The sequence below is a fragment of the Stegodyphus dumicola genome, chromosome 9, assembly GCF_044657685.1.
Source record: "Stegodyphus dumicola isolate Sdum_Otavi_A_Nest chromosome 9, ASM4465768v1".
NCBI lineage: Eukaryota > Metazoa > Arthropoda > Arachnida > Araneae > Eresidae > Stegodyphus > Stegodyphus dumicola.
In genome coordinates, this window is record NC_140776.1 from 69,172,476 (window position 1) to 69,192,273 (window position 19,798).

The 19,798-nt window shown below is 32.4% G+C and overlaps 1 protein-coding gene across 5 annotated transcripts in view; it reads left to right on the top strand.

Annotated features, from left to right (window-relative positions):
* cno (adherens junction formation factor afadin) overlaps nucleotides 1-19,798 on the top strand; it is a 196,498-nt gene that overhangs the window by 72,364 nt on the left and 104,336 nt on the right. For all 5 annotated transcript variants that reach the window (XM_085823563.1, XM_085823561.1, XM_085823562.1 and 2 more), the window contains exons 2-5: nucleotides 11,216-11,408; nucleotides 11,501-11,610; nucleotides 17,984-18,085; nucleotides 18,174-18,345. In XM_085823563.1, coding sequence (XP_085679689.1) covers nucleotides 11,216-11,408; nucleotides 11,501-11,610; nucleotides 17,984-18,085; nucleotides 18,174-18,345 — 577 coding nt within the window. The remainder of the gene's footprint in view (nucleotides 1-11,215; nucleotides 11,409-11,500; nucleotides 11,611-17,983; nucleotides 18,086-18,173; nucleotides 18,346-19,798) is intronic.

The window sequence follows — 19,798 nt, forward strand, 5'->3', positions numbered from 1 at the left end:
CAATACGATTCTGCCCAGTTAGTGTAAAAATTATAATTTCTTGTCTTTTATCTGAGAAACTAATTTTGGGATTAAAATAACAATGTACATAAAAATAACGAAGTAGAAGACATCAGCAATAAAAAAGAGACAACTTACACTGAAGTTATGAACATATAACAAGCAAAAAATAAAACATCACAAGATGGCACCGCCATGCGCAGCGAATAATTACGCTCTGTATATGGCCCCATCTAGAAACAACGGTCTACAGTATATTGCAGTGTTTCTCAACTGGATTTACTCCAAGGACCGGTAAAATATTTCGGTACGTTCTCGCGGACCGGTAATTTTAATAATTCGACCCAAAGTCACAGTTTTTGGATAGATAGCTGGATATTTCGCGTACCGGCAAATATTTCTTGCAGACCGGCGGTTGAAAAACACTGGTATAGTGCACGCAAGCATTAAAATATTTTAAATGCTTGAATATTTGATACTTTTTTTAATATTTAATGAACAACCCAGATAAAAGACAAATTGGCTAGGATCATACCTTCAAACTGGGACAATTCCGATCTATTGGACGGCTGGTAAGCACATTTAAAATGGTAAAAACATAATTATAAACAAATACCCTTATATTTCTCTAATTTATTAATAACTATTAAAAACTGCACAATATTTTCATAAAAACTAATAATTTTTTTTTTATCATGGTCACACAGCAGCGGGCGCAAGTAAACTGCAATAGTGCCCCCCGGCATAGGGTAGGGGGACCCTTGCGGCACCAAGATTTTTTATCTAAGTGCTCATCAAATACACAACATTGAAAAAGCACCTATCCCTTTTGTTTACCATACACCATTGCTTCCTTCCCTTTTCCTCTTTCAACGATTGTAAATGCTTCTGGTTCTGGAAAACCTGCTCCCCCTAATTCAGACTGAAGAATTTTGGGAACCTGCCCTTCCATGTGCATTTTTGTTGAGAACACCATATTGAGAAGAGTTATCCCGGTCTGCAGTAGTTTTCATTCTGCATTTTTAAAATCTAATGTTCTTTTCATTTTAGCCTACCTTATTTAAATTTACAGCTAAATAAAAGAATAAGATCTGATTTTTACTTTTTTTCCCTCGTAATAATATTTCAGTCGTATTCAGTATAGTTAGTTATTCACTTACTTCATTATGCACCAATTACAATAAATAATTTTAAGACTTATGGTTATTTAATTAATGTGATTTTAAATATATTTTATAAAATATTTTGAAAAGTACTCTTGAGATTTGCATTCTGAAATTCTTCAATTAAATAGTAGAGAAAACCTAGTAGCTAAAAATTCAGAATATCAAAGAATCAGATTTTCAAAAGATTATAAATTTTTCATATTGAATAGACTTCTAAATGGGCTATCTTTAAATAATTACCAAGTCAAAAAGTATTTAAAGAGACTAACAGTAAGTGTTGCCTTATATTAGGATTCTAATTTGTGCAGAAATTATAAAAATATGTCTGTGGAATAACAGTATGTAGCTACATTCATACTTCCAAATAAAAACTGATGTATTTCTGTATTGCTTTTATTTACAAGTAGAATTTTCAATGACTTTTAATAAAAGAAAGGCTAGCAGTGACCGAATGAATAAGAGTGCTGAACACTTTCATTCAACATGGGCTCGAATCAAGGCAAATAAACTGCACTCTTCACTGTTTTTAAATCTCTAAAATGTGTTAAGTAGATACTAGACAGTTCCCTTAGAAAATCTTCATAGCCGTTATGTACTTCTCGTTACATTAAAGGAAAATAATAATAATAACTGAAGCTTTTCTGCTAAATATTTTCATTAGGATATATTTACTTGGCCAACGTGCACCATTTTACCTTTCCCTGGGGTTTCAGGTTAACTTTTCTCTGAGTTAAACATGAACTTTGTTAGAGTAATTACCCACAAGCAACTTCTATATTCACTTTTGGAGCTATTGAAATAAACCACGCATTTTATGTCAAACAATGGCCAAAGAATCTCTAAGCCATGGCAACGAATCTCAGGAGATTCTTTGCCATGCTGCTCAATTTCATAAAATATGATAAAAAAGGTCTATCTTTCTTTTGCAAATATTAATTAAAGTTGCACCAAATACGTTATTATATTTTAAACCAATCTTGTTTTGCTTACGTTGTTAAGTGATCGAAATTTATTTCTTCAGAAATAATTATAGTTTCAATGATAAATGGTTATTAGTTTAATGAAGATCACTGTATGAGATAGCGAACTGTAAGATATTGTTTCCAGCATGATTACTTTATGCAAGGTTTAAATAACTTTTATCATATTATATATAAATGGGCGTTTAAAGTAGTTCAGTGAAATTTTGTATGAAGGGTTCTTCTTGTTCAGTAAGATGAGACATTCAGATACCGCTGAGATACTCTCAGTTTAAATTAGAATAGTGTCTGTCAGTTGATAGAATAGTGTCTGTCATTAGGTGCCTGCCAGTTGATAGGTATTGACTGAAAATCGGACACAGCTTTCTATAACGTAGAAAAAAAAAGTACCTTTTTTTCGTATTCTAAAAGTCATTAACATTCGCTCATGCAAAATTTCTTTGTCACTTTTACATTCGGAAGATTACTGTAGCTTTTGCGGGAATGATATTGACATTTTTAATCGGTCCTTATTTTTAGAATAGGATGGTAAGATTAAAACTAAGTGTGGAAGATAATTTGAAAGGAATAATAAAAAAATATCTAATTCACATATTTATTTGATATTTATTAAAAAAGATTATTATGCTGGATATTTTAGGTAAGCGCGCAAATATGCGTCTTGATAAACGTTACATTTCAATAAATACTAATGTAATATAAACAATGTACTAATGCAAGTAGTAGTATTTCAATGCTCTCGTAATATAACTCTTTATGTAATATAACCTTCATAAGCATAATTTTTTCCCTTTCCCCCCGTAAAAACCCGCTTTAAAAAAAAGCCCAAAGGGGCTATTTTCCCAAAAGGGCTATTAATTTTTTTTTTGGCCATTTTGCGTTGATTCACTATAAAGGGCGAATCACTTTTTTAATTGTTGCCACCAAAAATTAGAGCCCTGCATTATATTTAAAGACATTAAATAATGAAGAATCTGCATAAATGTATGTTTTTCGCATTGTGATAAAACAACGGTGCCTAGAGCCATCAAATTTTGAATAACGTACGTCTCCACCCGAATACGGGCATCTGGAATCCCGAATTTGGAATTTGTTTTATTATCTGTTTCATTTTGTATAAAGCATGTATGAGTTTTTGATTAAGAAACTCAACGATTTGAAAGCGAGCAGTGGCGACACTGTACGGGGAGGGGGGACATTTTTGTTTTCAGCGCGGGGAGGGACTACATATCGGAAATTCTAAAGATACGCTCTTGAATTGAATTTTATGGTTTAAATGAGAACATGATATTTAATAGAAAGGTAAAACAAAAAACGTTAAAAAAAAGTCTCTTTGGGGACTCTCATAAAATATGAGAACGTTCAGATCCCCCCCTCTCCCCATAAGGGCTTTTGGTCTGGAAACAAGATTTTGCGTTGAATCACTGTAAAAGGCTATCACTTTTCAAATTGTTCCCACCAAATGTTATCACCCTGTATTATTTTAAAAGAAATTAAATAGAGGAGAAATGTGCATGAATGCAGTTATGTTTCTCGGTTTGTGAAAAACGACGGTACTTAGAGCCCATCAACGAATTATTGATTAACAAACTCAACAACGATTTGAAAACAAGCAGTGGCAACACTGTAGGGGGGAGGAAAAAATTATGTACAGCGCGCGAGGCTGTCGCTGTTTCACTTGAGATTGGTGTACACACCTGGGCCGCAGGCCCTACTCCTATCGAACCAAAGCTTGGGCATTTCCTAATTATTAGTGCATTAAACAAAAAGATAAAGTATTAATAATTTAAGGGTACGTTCTAAGTTTTATACAGTTGATAACTTGTGAGTTGCTTAGTGAACTTTGAGCCAAAATAAAGTTTAAAATAAGTGTGGTGAAACCGTGCGTAGAGACTCTGAAAATGCACATCTGGGCGAGGGCAGAACGAGCTAGTGACCAACATCCTGAAAGACAATTAAATAACATGGAAACAACAAAACAAAAATAAGGGTAAGTTCGAATATTAGGCGAAAAGTGGTCTAAAGTGTTAATAAGCAAGCAAAAAATCTAAAATGCAAGAAATTAGGCATACATAAGAAGAATATAATTACTTGCAAGGACACTGGTGCTGATGACAATGAATACATCAGGATATGTGTGTAAGAACAAATTAGGAATACGTACAGCAGAACCAAAAAATGCATGGACATTGCGAATATGGCGAGACTGTCTGTCGGAAATCTTTATTTCGTCATATTGCTGTTAAATTGAATTGTATATGGTTAACATGATATTTAACAAATAAAGGTAACACACAAAAAAATTAAAAAAACGTTCCTTTGGACGCAATATAAAATCTGAAAGCTTTAAGATTTTTATTTATTTTTACATGCGACTCATTATCAGTGCTGATATTTAATACTTTGTGTGTAATGATACAAATCTATAATCGAAGTTTCATTTCATTTTAAAGTAGCAACTTAAATGTCAAATGTGAAATGGTTACGAAAAACTTTTGTGACCTGTGTCATTTCGTCTAGGAGTGATATCGTATACTACTGTTGTCCAGATTATAGAACTGGAGGGAAGATTTGCGAAAATATTTGAACTTTTGTATTATCATGAACACATATGAGCATTCATCATAACCTGAGAACTAGACAAAGCATTAAAATTATGAGTAAAAACTCGTACTTTAATTAATTAGTATAAAACGGTAATTTTTTGGAGTAGTTGCATGGAAACATCCGCTTTATTTTGCCTTCTTTTAATACAATATTTTTTTTAATACAACATTTTGGTCTTTCATTCAAGAGGTAACGGGATGAAACTCTAATAAGTTTCATAGTGACTTAACTGAAGTAGAGCTTGGCATAATTTCTTATGCTCTTCATCCAAGAAGTGCATACAAAGAAAAATAAAAGTTGAGAAGTAAGCTAAATTTTGAAATAATATATATTCTGCGTTTGAAGTATATCTCGTTTTTGGAATATTGATTTTTAACTGTTTCCGACCTTTTTCGTAGTGTTCTAAGGCATTAACGTTCATAATATATGAATGTTATGTTACAAAATAGAATAATGTATGTTGGAAAATGCTGGCGTTAATTTTTTTCCGAGTAATTATAGTTTTTGCTCTTTGGTAGTAATTTTTTAAGCATTAACTTGTATACATTTTTTTTATTTTAGGATATCGAATATATTTGGAATCGTAAAAGGCTGAAACATACACAGGGTGTCCTACAAAGGATCCCCGTTTTTAAGTAACTCGAAAAAACAGATCGATAGAAGAATGAAGCAAAAGGTATCTTGTTGTAAAAGTCTGATACAGAAGTTTCACATTTAGTTACAAAAGTTGCCAATAGGTGGCGCTGCAGTCGCAGTACATTCTAGAAAAAAGTAACAAACGTTGTCTTCTGCAAGCCGTCGTTGCAGTCACATTACAGTCTTTTCAAAATGTCCACATTTCGCAGTACAGAGGTGGCGAAAACGAAGAGCGAAATTTTCACACACTTCCCGTAGTGTGTCAACGGAAATGGATGCACATGTCTCACAGATCGATTGTTAAGCTCATCCAGTGTTCCAGGCTTCTTATGGAAGACTGTATCCTTCAAGGTGCCCCACAAAAAGTAGTCACAAGGGGTAAGATCGGGTGAGCATGGAAGCCAATCTATGACTGTTACAGTAAATTCGAAGTGCCGGTCGATCCTCTAACGTTAACAGTGTGGCGACAAATTGTTTCAATATAACGGTCAGAAGTGATAGTTTCCCGCAAGAAGAAGGGGCCAGTACCTTTGCGTGCTACTGCAGCCCAAACAGTCACTTTTAAGTAGTGGGAATGTAGTAGTGAATCATATGCAGCCAACATCGAATCCATCATCATCAATCATTGTGAGCCTTTCGTTCGCCAAGTTTCTTCTCTGTTGTACATCTCGAACGGGAATAGCTTGGTGACATTGGATTTTGAACGGAAACATGTGTAGCCTCTTTCTCAGTATTTTGTGCATGTTGGTGGATCGCGTTAAGTCGGATTCTGCTGCAAGGTCCTCGGATGGAGTTCCTCGGATTGTGCTGAAATGGTCGTGATATTTTCAGGAGTAACTACAGAGTGCCTGGAACCAACATTTCCCACAAACTCATCAGCTACGCTTCGTTGAAATTTATCGAAAAGCACACGAATAATTTTCGAATCAGGACCTTTTGCAATGTTAAATCTGGATTGAAAACTGCGCCTTGTTGCCGTAGGACTGTAATTTAACCTGTGAAATTCCAGTACTAGAAAAACACGTTGTGCTATGGAATACATGATTTCATCCACGTTCTTCGATACCCTGACGTCTTTTCACATTTTAATAGTGGAACTTTCTGCAGACTGATCGCTCTCAAAGTTCCTCTTTATGCCGCGATTAGTATGGAAATTTGCAGGCTGTATTCCGGTAGTCATGAAATAACTGCTGCTATGAGCGCTGGGGGTGAAGAAATGGTCGTGCTGGACGGTACAGGATAGCTAAAGTGGAAAAGGGGTCCGACCAAGTCACGTGATCATCGAGATGACATCTGATTGTTGCTAAGTAGTTGGCCTGAAAATATGGCATAAATACAAAATACAGAAAAAAATAGAAGATAAAATGCAAAATAAAATAACTACATAGAAAGCAACCTTCTTGGTTAAATATTCAGTGTTTACATATATACAAAGTTTCAGGAAAGCTAGAATTTGCTGGAATAATAGCAATAAATCGTGAAGCACAGCCATGTGGGAGGCCACCCTCTCAGGTGCAGGCGCTGTAGGATGCTGCTTCATTTTGTACTTGAGAGTTCGTACTATCAGACTATAATAATTGAGTAAATAGCAATTATGTTGAAAAGTTTTGATTGCTATTCAAAATGAAGGCAACAAAGAGGCGGAGGTATCAGTCCTCATCCTATGTTTCATAGTGAAATAAGTTAAATATATAAAGATGTTCACAGTCTTTAGCTTTCCTGAAGAATATGTCATTCGTTTTACGGAGGAAATCATGCAGCTGTTCGATTGTGAAGTCCTTCTGGAGTATTTCATTTCGCATGAAGTAAACTTTAGTTATCTGTGTAAGGAAACGATTTTGCACCACTTGTAGTTTGTGTAAATCAGTCCTTGACACTGGCCTAGGCTGGGGCCATACGTCATTATAGGCCTCAGAATTGAAAGGTAAATCAGTCTCTTTTTTTGACAAGTCGAGCTTGGAAAATCGTCCTAACATAGGGTAGAGGCACTTCATCTCGTAGATTGCCTTATTCTTCACATTATTTATGTGATTAGTCTATATCAATTTGCTGTTCAGGATTACTCCCACATACTTGGCTTGAGCCGCTAGAGAGATAGGTTATTTGAAGAGAAGTAATTGTTTCTTTAGTTTGACTTTCTTTTTCTTCCACCGATGATACGGAGCTGCGATTTAGAGGCATTGATCTGTACTTTTCAGTTTTTACACCAGTCGTCTATAAGAGGGATGTGATCTTGGAGTTTTTTGATGACATGATTAACGTTCTCAGATTTCACTGCCAGCGCAATGTCGTCGGCGTAACGTGCGAAAATTGAACTGTTAGTATGAACGGCTGAAGGAAATCTTAGATGTGTAAACGATGAACCAAATCATTTACTGACCAAGAAAAGTGGGTTATTAATGCGATTATTTAAAATTAAGGTATATATATATATATTTTATTGTCAGGAGTATTCTACTTTTAGGGAATAATATATTTAAAATTTTTGTTCCCGCTTAAGTTGCGTGAAATTCACTGTGGCAATAAATATTTATCTTTTAAGACTACAACGAGATAGGTAATTATAAATATAGTAAGCAGAAAATGTTTAGTTTTTTCGGAAATTGCTATTAAAAATAATTCTGAAATTGTCATTAAGTCCAGCAAAATATAATGAAACCTTGCTGCTTATTCGAATGAATTATTTCGTAATATATTTTTTCTGGAATACCCGTGGTCAGGCTTATTTTCGTAAAGTATACAAATGGCTGATACTTGTTCGCATTATTTTCAACAATATTATTTTTCAAACTTATTAAGAATAAAATAAATTTCCATTTTAAATTTACTTTTTAGTCCAAAGGGGCTTTGTCCCTGAAGAACTATTGTTTTCGGTTTGCGTTTTGCGTTACCTTTAAAAGGCTGTATCACTTTTCAAATCGTTGCCACCAAATAATATCGCCTTGTATTATATTTGAAGAAATTAAATAATGAAGAATCTGCATAAATGTATGTATGTTTCTCGCATTGTGATAAAACAACGGTACCTACAGCCATCCAATATTGAATGACGTATTTCTACTGAGACTAAGGACATTTGAAAGCCCAAATTTCGAATTTCTTTTATTTATCGATTTCATATTTTGTAAAACTTTAACGAATTTTTGATTAACAAACTCAACGATTTAAAAGTGAGCAATGGTAACACTGTAAGGGGGGGGACCTTTTTATCTCCAGAGCGCGGAACTGTGTATTGGAAATTCTAAAGATATGCTCATTTTAAAATTATTTTGTGACATTGCTATTGAACTAAATTTTATGGTTTAAGCGCAAAGAACGTGATATTTAATAAATAAAGGTAACACACAAAACGTTAAAAAAAGACCTTTTGGACGTAATTTAAAATCTGAAATCTTTCAGATCCCTCCCCCACTTAAAATCTGTGGAGCTTTCTTTCTGGTAATCTATTCACTTTCAGAGAAATCTTATAGCGCCGATTTAAAGTAAATCAAAACTTTTCGCATTCTATATAATTTTTCTCCATTCTAGTACGATGTTATATCCTTGTATACGTTACTGACTTAAGTGAAGAATAGAGAACTCTGTAGCTCCATTCAAGTTTTTATTCCTGATATTGTTGAATGAGACCTAAAAACACTTTTCTTTACAATGTATATCCCCTTATGATCCCTAACGCACTTGCTTATTTTCCCCTTCGCAATTAACGTCAAGATCCCCCTCTTGACCGCATTCGAGACGCCGCCATTTAAAGAGCCATAATCCATCGTAGGTATTTAAAAGTCACGCTTTCCACTGTTATTGTTATCTAACACATAACATATATTACAATACTTGTTTGCGTTAAAAGTCATATATTTATTTTTTAATGGTAAACAACTTGAAGAGGGCGAACAAATATTTTATTTAAAAATTACTGTAAAATGAACGAATGATTTTTGGCTTTTCCCATTCAGTTATGTTTCACTATTTCCGCTAAATGGGGTGGACAAGAAAGAAATAATTTTAAAGCTTTTGCTATTAGAACTATGTAATTTGAAGGCATTTTTTGAAATGTTCATTTCTAAGGCTGTGGGCTCTGAAAATGACGCAGGAAATAAATCTTTTATTCTGTAACTCAGGTTTGTCGTTTCAAGTTCGAAAACCATACATGGTGTCATTGCTTTCCGAAATTCGGTTATTTTTATTTTTAATAGATTTCATTTCGATAGCTTGTCGTATAAAATAAGTCAACCTGAAAGTTCTGGCTGAGTAAGTCGAAAAACTCTAAATATCTACTTTTTACTGTATTTAATGTAGAAATGGCCCCTAATATGTCGTTCGTTCAATACCCGACTGGTCTGTGAATCATTACTTTTTGTTTGTTTTTATCTCCATTTCCTCTTTGCAACCAGCGATAAGGACATAATATGCGACCCAGAGGACCTGTAACCATAACGTTCCCTTGAACAGCAGCTATCATCGTCTTTCCCATTGTTTTAGAAATTCCCCCTGCTCTTCCTCCCGTGTGCCGTGTTGAGATGTGACTTGATTATATTTTTAACCTCGGCGTTATTTTATGATGTCGCATCAGTTTGTGGATAATTTCTGAATACTCCTGCAAAATGTGAAAGAATAATTTCGGTTTTAATTTTCGCAATTTATTCAGTCTTTTTTTTTTTTTTTTCCCTATGCATGTTTTTGCGGTTTTTTGTACTAGAATTTATACAACATATCCTTAAAATATTAAAAGAACGTTATTCAAACTAGATTAGTAACAAAAAGGTCTTTCATTCTGAAATTGAATAAGAAATCACCATATAATACACAATTTTTTATTATTTATTCTGATTAAAAAAACTGTTATCTAAACTTTTTTTAAGTGAAGGTATATATAACAAAATAGTTCCATTGAGAAATTTTGGATAAAATATGAGTATATCTTACATCATTTAATCCTACTTTTAAAGTTGAATTTTTTTACCTTTCATATTTTCTTAGATGGTACATCTAACAAAAATGAGAAGATTCTATGCATATATTTTTATTAAAATCATATCTGAATTGTCTATAATTTCTCTATATATAAATATTAAGAGTGAAATATAAGGAATTTAAAATTTTTACTTTGAAGCTAATTTAATTCCTCCCCCCCCCCTGAAAAAAAAAAAATGTTCTTGTATGTGTCTGGCAGAGTTTGAGCTTGATGTTTCATTGTTTTAAAAATTTTTGTCTCTACTTGAGGATTAAATGTTGTAGAAGTTGGTGGTAGTTTTCCTAGAGTGAGTTTAGGCTTGTGAATGATATTCAAATTCAATGACTCCAGTAGTAACTTTATGATTAATTATTCAGTGGTGTAGCTAGGGGTGCATCTGTCCCTGGGTGCAACATCCATAAAATGTTCTCCCATTGCATTTTGTAAAGGGGATGGAATCTTCAGCTGTCCCTGGACACTGTAAACCCTAGCTACGCTTCTGATTATAATCAAGCAGTAACAGCTGGTAACCATTTTGTCTAAGAGATTTTTAGTAAGATAAAAATATTTTTATATTAGATAAGTAAGATTTAAGATATTTTTAGTAGAAACAGAAACAAACTCTTAATCTTTCAATTCTAAATATGATGGTAATCCCGCAAACTTCAGAAGCATTTAAGCAATCGTTGGATCTAAGACATGCTTGCATTAAATGAATGTTTGACTCATTTATTGAACTGATTGACTGAACTTCATTCATTATTGTCATTGTTTATGTATCTTAATAATAAAGGAAATAATAAAACTAAATATATGCTTATTAAGTACTCTTATTCATTATAATACCATATTTTTCTTTTCTTTTCCCCGTTTAGGATTTAGAGTTCCATGGTGCCATGAGATTTTATTTTCAAGATGCAGGTCAGAAAGTTGCAACAAAATGTATAAGAGTTGCTAGCACAGCCACCACAACTGATGTTATCCAGACATTGATTGAAAAATTCCGTCCTGATATACGCATGCTTTCAATTCCTGAATATGCCTTGTATGAAATTCATGAAAATGGGGGTAGGAGTGCTTATATTTCATTTCAAAATTTTATTTTAGATCATTCTATAAATATTTATTTATATAATCTGTTTTAATTTTGCATAAAACAGAAGAAAGGAAACTTCGAGCAGATGAAAGGCCTTTACTAGTGCAACTTGACTGGCACAAAGATGATAGGGAAGGGCGTTTTCTACTGCGGCGCATGGATGAAAAGTCTTATGTAAGCTGCTTTTAAATTTTTTTATAAAAGTTTTATATCAAATATAACTTTAGTAATTCATTAATACCTAATGTTAATTTGTGTGATACTGAATCCAGTATTGCAGATCTACAATAAATCAGTTTTATGTTCCCATATTGGTTTCATCTTTCATGCAAATATGTGCACATCTTAGCAAAGTTTGTGGCAATCATTGCCGTTGTCTGTCAGTGCCCAAGTAGTATGGCATGTCATGAGCATTAATGCTTTTCTTTGGGGGAGGTGGCATGATTCCATAAGTTTGGAAATATCCCATTGCATGTTGTTCCACCAAAGTCAGATCTCAAATTTTAATCATTTACCAGTAGGTGAAAAAAAAAAAAAAAAAAAAGCAGATGTAAATGCTGCTTAAACTGCTGTGTAATATTTAAGAAAAACTTACTTTATTGCATGCTTATGGAGGCATACATTGCCTTCCCCAAGAAGCACCTTAACCTTTCAACTGTCATGCCCGAGTTAATCTCGGGCACAGCACTGGTGTTCGAAAATGTCACGCACGAGTATTACTCGGGGTAATTTTTTTTTTTTTTTTTTTTTTTTTTGAGTGCTTTGTATTGTTATACCCAAATATATATCGGGAGACATTTATTTCGGCTTCATCTCTTTGTCAAACCTGACTGTATCTCGGAAAAAGTTAATGTGCGCTCAATTCAATAGATGACAGCACAACAGATTTCAAAGGTTAGAGGTTATAAGTTCTTTGGTTCAAAGTGCACGGGATCTTTTTGTTGTAAAATGGCGTCCAGTTCTTTGAAACGTTATATAGATTCTTCAACCGAAGATGAAAGATGTGTGTCTGATGAGCAGTATTCATGATATTTCCATGGTCAACCTCAAAAAAAAAAAAAAAAAAAAAAAAGATATACTCAAGCCAAAGATTGTTTCTGACTACAGTCTAAATATGGGTGGTGTAGATCGCTGTGATTAGGAAATATCCTTTCATCCAACAATCCGAAAACGTCAGAAAAATATTATAAAAAGATATTTTTACATTTACTAGATAAGGTACTTTGGAATTCATATTTACTCTATAAAAATGTAGTTGGGAAACGTACTACATTTTTAGAATTTCAAATCCAAGTTGTAGAAGAGCTTTTACGTAAATATGATGATGCAGCTTCTGGACAAAAGAATGTTGGCAGACCACCTACAATAGATAACCCTGCCCGTCTTACTGAAAGATATTTTATTTCCTATATTCCTCCTACTCCTGTGAAATGTGAGCCTACAAGACAGTGCAAAGGGTGTTGTTCGAAAAAGGATAAAAATGGGAAAAAGATAAGTAAGGAAACACGGTTCTGGTGTAGTGATTGTGGAGTTGGTTTGTGCTTGGAAAAGTGTTTCCAGTTGTACCACACAAGACTGAATTACTGGTACTAATACATATTCACTTTTATTTATTTATTTTTTAGAAAATAATTAATTTTCTTTCATTTTTAGAAAATAATGCTCCACTAGAAGCGAACTTTACAACTGCCATGTTGAGTGGCAGCCGCCTCAAGCAAATACGCAGTGGCTACAAAACTTTAAAAATTTTACCCATTTACTTCAAAATATAAATTTTTAACTACTTAAGTATATTTTATTTTGTACTAAACATTTTATTTTTCCAATAAAAAAATTTGACAATTTGTGTACCCAAATCATCAAAATAACTCGACAGTTAAAGGGTTAAAATTATTATTTTTTTTAGCTTTAATTTTTAAATATTAGTTACTTTTCTAAATATTTAGGGGCAATCTCAGAACTTTACCTTCTGTAGTTCAGAAGTTCTTATATTTTTATGGTGATTGACTGCTATTTGCTAGCATCATAACCTAATGGAATATCTTTTTTTTTTTTTTTTTTTTTTTTTTTTAAACCTGTGGAAATTTCTAAATGAAGTGAATGACAACTGAAGAGAAGTAAAATATCAATAGTTTTGTTGTTAGACTGGTATTTTTACATTTGAAAATTAAATGATTTTTTCTAAACATTTTTTTTTTAGTTGAAATTGTTGCTTGATTTTTTTTTATTTTTTAATTAAGGTAGTGGATTCATAATTTTGCATGTTTTATGATTATGTTTATGATAAAACTGTACATGGAACTAGCATTAAAATTTTTGATTATTTTTATATAAATATTTAGAGTAAGAAATAGCTAGATTTTTTTCCACTAGCACAATAGCAAAAAGTCTTAAAAAAAAGCATCACATTATTCCATGCACAGTTCTCAAGGAATGCTTTAAAAAAAGAACTTAAAGAAAAGTATCATTATTTAAAAATGTAATAGCACATTTTTGTTTAATTAAAAATTTTATTTAAGCTTCCAGTTAAATAAATTCTTTTTTCTAATTCTGTTTATAATTTTTTGATAAAATGTAATGCAAATGCTTATGTTTTATTAATGATGTTTTCCACAAATGAAGATTGAAATCCAGGTTTTTCTAAACATGCACCTCTGATAATTCAACATTTTAAAACACTACAGGATTTTTTTGTTTTGGAGTTGAATGTTTAAAGTATTTTATCTATAATTTGATATCTTTTTTATAACACTGCATGAAATTTAGGCAGATTTGCTGTGAAACTAATGAATTTTGAGATTGAAAAAAAAATTGAATAAAATAATTTTTTCTTCATGATTATTATTATTATTATTATTATTATTATTATTATTTTGGTTGTGTTGCACTTTTTTAAAATGCAGAGTTTGTTAAATTAGGATAGAGATTTCAGATTTTTTTCATATGCTTATTATTATATTTTTGATGAAACTATGCTTGCAGTTATCTCTAGTATAGTACAAAGTCCGAAATCCGGATGTCCATTATCCAGAATGATCTAAAATCCAGACCTCAAAGCCATAAGCATTTTTTTTATTATTAATGCTTTACGCATGCGCATTTGATTTTTCCCTCCATAGTAAATCATGTGGAGATTTTCACTTAAAAATTCCGATTCTTAATTTCACTTAGGCACTAAATAAAATACCTCATTATGGAAAAACAATCATGTAAGCATAAATTTGTGAGATTAATAATTTTGCTCCATAGCCAAGTATCTACTTGGCATACATCTCAAACCGAAACATTCACCTATTTTATATCCCTGACGCTGACCTAGCGAGTCATTATTTATTATATTTTGCTTTCATCACTACTTGTTTATCAATACATGACAGCTTCAGTAATAACTCATGCTGTGATGTCTAAACTTTTTTATATTAGTAATTGAATAACAAGAGTATGGCAACCTTTTATGCTAACATTACGCTTGGCGATTGTTATAGATTAAATGCTCTAAGAAATGGTGACAAGAAAAAATTCAACAAAAATTTCTTTTCATATGCTAAAAATAGATTTTGTTAATGAAACTCATAGGCCAAAAAATTGCATTTAGTGCTATTTTAATTAAGATTAACTGATATGTTATTCACCATAAACCCAGAAGCGGCAGCAGAATATGTCAGTACCGAACAGCAGAATTTAGGGAAGACGCAATTTTTGGAATTTGGGGAAGCACCAAGCGGCAAAATTAAGGGATGAGAAGTTTTTATGATTTAGGGAAAGCACTGGGATCCAAAGTTTAGGCGCAGTGAAAATTTAGAACTTAGGAAAGTGCTTTGTAGCAGAATTTAGGACCCCTAGAGACTGCACCAGGCGGTATCGATCACCAGCCCTAGCTAAAGCCTTAAGTATATGTCAGAGTTTATTTATTTAGGGCTCAGATTAGTTTGAAGCATGTGCAAAAAATAGACATAGGTATAGTAAATAACTAATACAATTCAGGCTTAATTCAGTACATAATAGGAGCAAGACAAAATTTAGTGAAACAACTTGGCTTTCATCGCCAATCTTGTGATACACAGCCAATAATGTATAACGGATGCTATTAAGCTAGGCAAAAATTATCTTTACTGATTCTAAGGCATTTCAACTAATTTAGCAGACTGCACTGCTCCCTGATCTTCTAATTTGATCCAGCTTATTATTTTTTGCAGACTGTTATTATTACAGCAATTTTATAAAAACTAAGCTTGAACTTTCAATTATGTCGAAAAGAGTTTCAAATTCTGGAGTTGCCAAAGGATCTACAAAGCGAAACCATGTTTCGATGTCCATTAAACAAAAAGTGGAATTGCTGCAAAAAATGGATAAAGGCATATCTGTCTCAAAATTATGCGAGGAGTATGGCACCTCTGTATATGACACACACACACACAAAGTAACTTTTTGAATTTTTTGTGGAAGAATCTTAAACATCTTACATTGAAAGAAATGTTAAGTAAACAAATAAATATTAAGCTTTTTTTTTTTTTTTTTTTTTTTTTGTAAATTTTGATACCCTTTAGATCATAATTGTTCTTTATTTCATAAATTACGATTTCATATTTTTTATTGTATAATTTCTGCATGTCATCTTACCAGATTTAAATTGATGATCTATTATCCGAAAAAATCCCAAATCCGAAGTCCCGACCAGTCAGGACATTGTACTGTAGTAGTTTTTAAAAAAATATTTTAGCTAAGAATTATTCAGGTTTTCTCATTTTTTCTGTGGGTGCGAGTAAAAAAAAATTGTTAAAAAGTAACATTTTATTTGAACAAATAGTTTGATATTTTTTAATTCCCCGTTAAAATACAATTTTCAGTATAAATATGAATATGTTAAAAATGTTGAAAAGGTACTATGTCCCTGTAAGGGTTACTAGATACAGATCTATAAACTTCTGTAGAAATCACACAATACAATGTTTGGCCAACTTGCTGAAATATCTGCCAGTTTTCACGAGTGACAGGTTTGCATGAAAGTATCAACATGAGGTGGAGAGCACAACTTGTCCAGGCTAAGAGTATTCTTTTTTGATCATTTTCACTCTGACAATTGAAGGCTTTATTTAATATTTGGAGCCATGGTCCTGCAAATTTACTGATGTTATTCCAATTATATTTCTTATCATTCATTTATTTTAACATTATGTGAACCATTTTAGCTTTAAAAAATGCAGTATCTTATAATGCATAAGTGAGTTATGAATGTAGAAAAATAATGTCGTAAGCGACAACAATGATTTCTGTATTTTTCATGCCTTTTTTATATTAGTTTCCATTAAATAAGTTGTATGTCAGGCATATTATTTTCATATTTCTGGTATACCTATATAACAGGTATGGTAGTTAATTTTGAATTTTAAAAATTTAACCAACATTCACCCTGTAATGTTCTAGACTAAGCATTCATGTAAATTCAAAGTTTAGGGATAAATTAATATGTTACTTGTATTTATTTATATTTAATACTGATGAAGTAACTGTATAAAAGCACTTTGCTCATATTTAGCTTGTATGCTGTAGAACTGAAAAGATATTAAAAGGAATATTAAATATAGTTGCAGAAAGGCTAATGATGTAGGTTATGAAAACTACTTAAATGAACAAAAAATATGTCACTTATTGTTTAATCACAGTAAGAGTCTGTAAGGTATTTCTTGCGCCTTCTTCGCATGCCTTTGTGGTGTAGTGGTCTGCATGCTGGGTACGTATTCCAGAGGTCCGCAGGTCAATTCCCGGCAAAAAAACTGCTAATTTTTTGATCTCTCTTGCCTGCTTCCAAAAAAAAAAAAAAAAGCATAATGTCTCTACAGTGGCGCCCGAACTAACAGGATGTTGGATGATGATTCTCCACATCCAGGATTTGGGGATTGAGTCGCCTAAAAACCCCAGTCGCCCCTTTAAAAAGGGGAGTATATAAGGTATTTCTCCCAACTTCTTTGCATGCCTTCGTGGTATGGTGGTCTGCACGCTGGTCACGTATTCCAGAGATCCGCTGTTCGATTCCTGGCAAAGATGTTGCTAATTTTTCATCTTTCCTGCTTCCCAAAAAAAAAAAATCCTAATGTCTCTACAAGTCTTAACTTAGACAAAATAGTCCATACAATTGTTATTGACATAAATTCTTTTATTTTTTAGATGTCTTAGCAGATGTTGAAACTTAGGGTTTAAAGTTATATAAACAATTTCAGAGGAAAATTTTTCCTTCTCAAATGTAGAACAGGCCAGTTACATAAGCCCACCTCCTGTGATTTTTGCCATGCCATATAAATGCTAGTTAATTCTCCATAAAAAGTTTTCGTGGGGGTATTCCTTTCTTCATCCAGATAATTCTTGTGTGTTTTGCTAAGCAACTGTGTTGCCATTAGCAAATTAGTAAAGTGAATCCATAAATCTTTCTCTAATATTTATAATAGAAATTACTTAAATATTTGTGATTTCTAAAAGTAACTTTATTCAATTGCATAAAAATTGTATTTCTAGTCTAACTGATAATTCCATTTTATCTTTTTAAAAATAGATATCTAGTATGGATGCTTGTGATACTGAAAACTTTAGACGAAAGCTTTCTAAACGAGAAAAAAAGGAAAAGAAAAAACGAGAAAAAAAGGAGAGATTGAAAGTAGGAGAGATCATTATATGTATGATTAATTTTTCTCTTAAAGTGTGTTTCGAATGTTGCAAAATATAATATTTTTTTACCTAACTAGGCTGCTGAAGAGAGCAAGAAAGATGGGATAGCACAACATTTATATTCAGAACTTCCAGAAACCAGTTTTACTAGATCTATATCTAATCCTGAAGCTGTGATGAGAAGGAGACGGCAGCAGCAGCTTGAGAAAAAATTACAGCAGTTTTGTCAAGAAGGTGGTACAGAAGCAGGTAATTGAAAATGCCATTACTTTACAGAGTATCTCTCCCCCATCCTTGGGTGGGGGGAACTTATTTGTATTATTTTTAGTATTTTTTTTTATTTGGAGATAACTGTATTATGCATATTTGTAGTATTCTGATCTAATAACTGTTTCAGTTATCTTATCTTGCATGCCATAAAAATATTTTGCCACCAATTTATAAATGTCAGTATATATATATATATATATATATATATAGTTTTTTTTTTTTTTCCAAATATCACCCATGTCTGAAATTGAATTGCAAATCTAAATGGTGTATTGGCACACTTTGTCTATGTTGTGTATGGACAAGGCTTAATTAATGTGTATATATTCTGAAAGAGCAATTGCTTAAACGATTCATTAGTGTGTGTTGTATGTGAAGTTGCTTCCACCCCCAAAGCACACATGCCTTCCGAAATGAGTTTGATGCTAATTTTATAATGCTTTATTTTTCTTATATCTAATTTACAGTACTTCATTCTGTGGAATTTTATTTATCACTAATAGGTAAGTGTTTCTTTGTACAAAATATATTTAGGACGCCTTGATGACAAAATATATTTAGGATGCCTTGATGACACACGCCTTGATGAAAATAAGTCAAACTGAAAAGCTTGAAAATTCATTTATCTGTATTATATGAGGTGCATTATCTAAAGTAGGATTAATAAACTTATTTTCATTCAGAACCTGTTTGGATAAGATGAAATTTTTTTAAACTAATTCAGTTGATGCATTTAAAAAAATTACGTATTTATTTTAACAGGATTATCATACTGCCTGAAAAACCGGAAAAAGTTGGAGAATTTGAAAATTGACCAACAAGTCAGGGGATTTAAATATTTTACAGGGTTCGTAGTGGTCCTTACAAGTGCTTATAAGTTCTTTTATTTGAAAATAAAATATAAAAGCCCTTATAGGTGCTTACTTTTTCTCTAAAGCACTTACTTTTTTTGTTTTTAGTGCTTATTTTTTGCTTTTGGTGCCTTTTTTTTTTTTTTAACGAATGCACGTTTTTTTTCCCATACCAAAGCCGAAACTAAATAAACAACTTTTCTTCCTTATATTGGAACATCAGGTGGTTAATCATACTCCCAGAAATAGCTTTTCGGCCCTTTCTCTGCATTAACATAACCTTTGGTGCGCGAGTATAGACAGGTGCATGTCGCTCTATTGGTCAAAGACTTGCGAAAGCAGTAGAAAATTCCGGTACATTCCGTATTCTTTTGCTCGAATTTCTATCAAGATTTTAGTAATTTACATTCTCGTTCAGCCTGGTCGTTCATATTTGCGTTTGGTATGATCGGTATGCTTATATTATGAGCATATGTACGAATATTTATAATAATATATTTGCAGTAACTGCTGAAGTATAGATAGACTTCAAAAATGGGTAAATGTGTTTTAACACAAATTAGTTTTCTAATTAATAATAT